At 56.0% G+C, this 6000-nt stretch overlaps 1 protein-coding gene across 4 annotated transcripts in view; it reads right to left on the bottom strand.

Moving 5' to 3' along the window:
• MYO1B (myosin IB) overlaps nt 1–3092 on the bottom strand; it is a 115733-nt gene extending 112641 nt beyond the window's left edge. For all 4 annotated transcript variants that reach the window (XM_054723298.1, XM_054723295.1, XM_054723297.1 and 1 more), the window contains exon 1: nt 2958–3092. In XM_054723298.1, coding sequence (XP_054579273.1) covers nt 2958–3092 — 135 coding nt within the window. The remainder of the gene's footprint in view (nt 1–2957) is intronic.
• Nucleotides 3093–6000: the final 2908 nt, after the last annotated feature.

Raw genomic sequence — 6000 nt, forward strand, 5'->3', positions numbered from 1 at the left:
TTCCCCAGGCTGCTCTGCGTGGCGTGAGGCTGCGGGGGGGGGGGGGGGGGGGGGGTCATCAAATCTACTGCGGACTCTTTTTTATTCACAAAAACAACACATGCGTGACTTCACAAGCCCTAGAACACAGAAGTCTAAGAGAAACCTTTCCCTGTCCCCACATCCCATCCCATCCCATCCTACCCCATCCATCCCATCCCATCCCACCCCATCCCTCCCACCCCATCCCATCCCATCCTTCCCACCCCATCCCATCCCATCCCATCCCTCCCACCCCATCCCATCCCATCCCATCCCACCCCATCCCTCCCATCTCTCCCACCCCATCCCATCCCATCCTATCCCATCCCACCCCATCCCTCCCACCCCATCCCACCCCATCCCACCCCATCCCACCCCATCCCATCCCATGCTATCCCATCCCTCCCATCCCATCTGGTACCCAAAGTTAGCATCCTCATATGCACACAAATACACAAACACGTGCACACGTCCATAAACCCCCCCAATAACAAAAAGCAGGATCATACTACGGACCTGACTCTGTAACCGGAAACAATTTTGGGCTTAAATAAAACAGAGAATGCCCACCCTCCAACAGGATGGGGGTACGGTTACATCTCAAGGCAGTGACGGCCCTGAGGTATGGTGGGAAGATTAGCTGAAATGAGTATCTGAAAGCAGGAGGCAATCTTCTGCTTTTGTTTCACCCCAGAAAGGGCATCCCTAACACGGTTAGAAAATAAAATTACGTGGGGCCGACCCCAGACATTGCGTCGGCCCCGGACTCCGGTGAACACTGGGCATCCTGTGAGAAAGGGACTGCCTCATTGTTCGTGGGCAGAGCAAGTCAGGTCCCTGAATGCAGGCAATGTTCTGCCCTCCGCCCTATTGTCAGTTCGTCTGGAAGTGCCCGGGGGGGGGGCTGCGGAGTGATCGGCCCGTGGTTACGGCGCATTGAGGCCCCGTGGTTAGGCCGCATTGAGGCCTGCTATCTCCATCTCGGACCGAGGCCTCAGCCGGCCTGCTGTGTGCTATCAGACCACTCTTTCAATGAAAGCTGCAGCGGCTCCAGCTTTCCCACCCGAACTGCTATACCTGGAGGGAAGGTGACACCGGCCTCCCTGCCAAACCACACAAAGCCCCTTCCCGGGGGGGAGGCGGCGGGGTTCCACGCCTCTCCCATTGGAAGCCGCCCTTCACGTAGCGGCTCTGAGCGGGGTGCAGCCCGCTGACCACCTCAATGCCCCAAAGCAGTCCCCACACAGCTCAGGTTGCTGTCCCCCGCCCCCCGCCCCAACCGCATAAACCCCCGACGACAAAAAGCTCAGTCCCCAGAGGGTGGCTACCCTTTCACTCGGACACGATCCAACGTTATCCTCGGAACAGGACGGGCTGCCTGGAAAGCCAAGCTCTGGGCGACATACAATCACGGGGGGTTGCGTGTGTAATTTTTAAAAGTGTACCCGCTCCACACAGGTCATAACCGACCCTACGTGGACCCGTTGTGACCTCGCTCTCCTTGCATTTCCTTAGATTCCCTCCTGCTGTCTGTTCCCACAAGAACAGAAACACATGCCGCATGTCCCAACAATCCCATTCATCTCTGACACAGGAGCCCCGTGAAAAGGGGAAGAACTCAGCTACACCCCCCCATCCGACCCGCCTGCTTCCCCCTCAGCCGGGGACCGGGAGCCACGCCCCCTCCTCGGTTTCTCGGACCCTGCACCTCCACCTGAACGGATGCAAATGTCCCTGCCTTCCACCCACTCCTGAGAAACTGCACGTCCGTGTCTTTCTCACTCATGTTTTAAATATATTTAAGGAACTGGATAGTTAGTAATCTTGTGAAGTCCTTTATAGAGAATTTCTACAACATGAAATTTCTCCTGCCCGTGTATATATTTAGATGCTTCCATTTTTGTCTATGAACACTATAATTCTGGATAGCAGGACAAGACTATTCCCAAACCTCTAAGGACCAAACACATATTTTTATCTGGTCAGTTGCTTCTGCCTCTACCAACTACAAATGTCAAGACCATTCATATCCTTTAAAAATATTTTTTTAATTGATTTTTAGAGAGAGAGAGAAAGGGAGAGGGAGATAGAAACATTGATGACAGAAAACAACGATCCGCTGCCTCCTGCAGGCACCCGCCCCCCTGGAGACCGAGCCCGAAACCCGGGCAGCATGCGCCCTGACCGGGAATCGAACCGTGACTTCCTGGTTCACAGGTGGATGATCAACCACGGAGCCACACCAGCCGGGCCACAAGATTCCTATCGTTTTCGACAGTCCACTCCCTGCATTCTAACGAGCAGCTTCCCAAAGGTCAGACTGCGAGTCGTACAAAGGCATCCAAGACGATGCCTGGACTTCCAAACTCCTCCTGCGGCCCTGCCCCTCCGACGGCAGGAATTAACCTTTTGCAACTCGGATGTCGAGTGTGACTCGACACGGTTAGCATCGGTAGCAGCTCGTATGTCGAATTGTATTGAATGTATCAACAATTTGAAATATAAAAAAATCCAAATAAATAAGTTTGTATGAAAAGAAACTCCAGTTGTTTATTCTACTGCCGCGCTTTGTAAAATCTGGGGTATTTAAAAAATTAAACCCCGAGTAGAATAAAGGAATCGAGAAAAAAGCAAGCGAGTGCAAAGGGTTAAGTCTTCTCCGCTGGCTGTGGGTGCCCCCAACATCTAGCACAACGCCTGCACCCCGTCGGCACCCTGCACCCACCGTGTGCACAGATCACAGGGCTCTAATCAGTGCTCCTTGTGTGCCCAGCGAGCAAACACAGAACGCTGGCTGAGGGTACGAGCACACCCCCCTGGACTCTGGTAAACAGGAAAAAGGGGAAAAGAGAGGGAAGCGTTTGAGGAAGAGGAGCCAGCTCGCGGCCACAGAACGCCAGGCCCGACCCCACCCGGGGCCTCGCGTGCCGACTCACGTAGATTTCGCTGTGGTCGAAGCGCGTCCTGAGGTTGTGGATGAAGGTCTCCTCCGTGAGAGGCTCCAAGAGCACCATGTCGCCAACGCCGATCATGTTGTCCAGCAGGGACGTCTTCACCTCCATCTTGGCCATGGTCCCCAGCTGCGGGGAGGCGAGAACAGGGTCAGCGTGAACGAGGGCCTCCTCCCGACGTGTGCTGAGCACCGCGGAGAGGGGGAGGGCGGGCAGCGCCCAACGGCCCTCCCTGTCCCACCACCGTCAGGACCTCCCTCCTCCCAACAACCCGTGGGAGCGGCCTCTCAGGCGGCCCCCGTCCCCGCCACACCCCTGGAGCCCCACGTGCCAACCTGCTGCCTCCTGCAGGCCCCCCCCTGGAGACCAAGCCCGAAACCCCGGGCAGCATGTGCCCTGACCAGGAATCGAACCGTGACTTGCTCCCAGGCCACCGTCCCGGGCAAGGCCCATCGTCAGAAAGGGCCACCACGAGGCAGCCTCGGTCTCCGCCTTCTTCTTGAGACCACCCCCCGCGCCCCAATCAGAAGCTGCAAGACTCTAGCCAAAGGACCCGAGCCATCCCTCACCACCAACCCATGCACATCAACGTCAGGCTTAAGCCTACGTGCACCTGCCTCCCCCCAGGTGACACCCCCCAGGGAGGTGACACCCCCCCCCCCAGGATCCCATGGCGACGTCCAGAACGCCTTTTCCCAGGAAACAAGGCTGGAGAAACGATGCTGACATTTACGGAGTACCTGTCCCGTCTCGGATAGCGTGCGAAGCGCTGCACAGGCATTCATTAACTCCACTACCCCACGGACTCTGGGAGAGGCATTGTTACCACTGCCCGCCCTTTACGATGAGGAGGCTCAGAGAAATTCAGAAACACTGCCATAGTCCCTGAGAGCGCGGCAGACCTCAACCGCCACTGCCCGCCCTGCACGGAGGCACCAACGCTGACTTCTAACGGAGAGCACGCCACCCGCTTGCAAACCTGAGGGTGTCTGTGCCCCACTACCTGCCACGAATGGCCCCGATCCTCCTACTTCTCGTTCCAACAGACACACAACTAACGCAGCAAAGTAAGAGGAGCGTGCAACGAACGCCCATGCATGTTCCCGTGCCCGAGTCGGAGGAGGAAGTACATTCCAGTCTCCCCATCAGGGAGTCGCCCAGGCAGATCCGACCTTATAAAGTCTGGTCCACTTCCTTAAACCTTAGCCATCTGAATCAACGCCCCCTGGTCTAGTCTGGGACATCTAGCAGGTCTGAGAGGCAACGGGACCTACGTTTAGTCGGGCGAGGAGGGCTGGAAAGGCTGGGAACTCTGTAAGTCCTTATTATTAATCACCTGTGCTTTATAGGAAGCCACAGCACCTATTTTATTCCTGATCCTACTGACACGTGTTTAAGTGCCCGCCGAAAAGCCGAAAGGAGGGAGACCCAGAAGCAGCCGGAGGCCGTCCCACAACCAGAAGGAAGCCCGTGAGGAAGTCTGTAACATCCAAAAGAAGAAAAGTAGAGTTAACTCGTTATCATGGGTGTGGGGTTTTTTAGTTTCACGTCAACACACCTGGAATAAACAGCCCCAGGTATCGCTGACACCACACAGGAGCAGCACTGAGAATGGCTCCTGCACTCTGGACGAGGCCAGACTCGAGTTTAAGACAAAGACGCGGGGCTGGGGGGGGGGGGGCGCGGGGGGGCCTGGCTGCTCTCCGGAGACGCGGGCAGCCGCGGAGAGAGCTGGGCGCAGGCCAAGGCCCTGGAAAGACGTCCCAGGAGTGGGAACGTGAGCGGACAACCTTTGTCGCATGAATTAACATTTAAATCAAATCTCAAGTCCTCAGACTCGTGGAATGCCAAAGGCACTCTAGCGGTGATTCATTCCTATACTCCGGCGGATGAGAGGAGAAGGCTTAGGGATCAGGGGGGATGTCAACCTGAGATGGGTTTGAAAATAAGCGCCACTAACCAGCAATTTACCTGGAGCACAGGCTGCGGGGACTCCGGGCGGGCCCTGGACAGACGGTCTGTTCTCGGAGGGAAAGACAAGCTCCCCACAGGTAACAGTCATCACGCAGCCAACCTTCCTCCGTCGTTACACCTGCCCCCCGCCCCCCCCGTCTTTTGAAATGTCTCCTGCACGTTGGAAGGGGTTCTAATTCCTCACTTCTCCCCCAGCTTTGTCATCCCAAAGCGGGAGGAGGGCAACCCCAAGGCGGGGTCACAGGCAACTGGTAAAAGGGGGAACTCCGGAAACACGCCTGCCGCAAACCCAGATTCACAACCGTAAACCCGCCGAAAAGGCGGCGGCGGCGCCCACGCAGTCAGCCAAGCCCCGTTTTGTGTGCTGTGACTGTCCTTTCGGCATCCGGGCGGAGGGACAGTGGCCCGCCCGCCCCCTCCCGGTGACGGTGACGGTGACGGGGGATGCCGAGAAACCGTGCCCAGGTCCCGCCCGGCTTCCTACAAATGGACTGACTACCAGCTCCAGCCTTGTCTGGGCACAATGGTGTACAGATACCATTAAAGAACTGAAAGCATCATTTCCAAAATTCCTCAAAATCCAGAAGAAGGCAGCATAAACATCACGTGCCACCTTAACACGGCCCTCTGTGGGCTAACATTTACATAGTTCACCCCCGTCATCAACCTTAAACCACAAGTCACCTACCATGCTAATGTCATCCGTGCTCAGGAATGTCAAGACCAGCATGTCCCAACCCAACAGTCCCACACAAGAGATGCCAAATGAGACGCACATCCATGTGAAGTGCAAGGTCATGCTACTATTTGCTATCAAAACTCAAGGCCGCGGTGACTCAGTGGTTGAGCACTGACCTATGAACCAGGAGGTCATGGTTTAATTTCCGGTCAGGGCACATGCCCGGGTTTCGGGCTAGATCCCCAGTAGGGGGTGTGCAGGAGGCAGCCGATCAATGTTTCTCTCTCATTGATGTTTCTCTCTCTCCCTCTCCCTTCCTCTCTGAAACCAATAAAAATATATTTAAAATTAAAAGAAAAAAACCAGCAACGCTGA

This window comes from Eptesicus fuscus, chromosome 11, assembly GCF_027574615.1.
Source record: "Eptesicus fuscus isolate TK198812 chromosome 11, DD_ASM_mEF_20220401, whole genome shotgun sequence".
In the NCBI taxonomy this organism is placed as follows: Eukaryota; Metazoa; Chordata; class Mammalia; order Chiroptera; family Vespertilionidae; genus Eptesicus; species Eptesicus fuscus.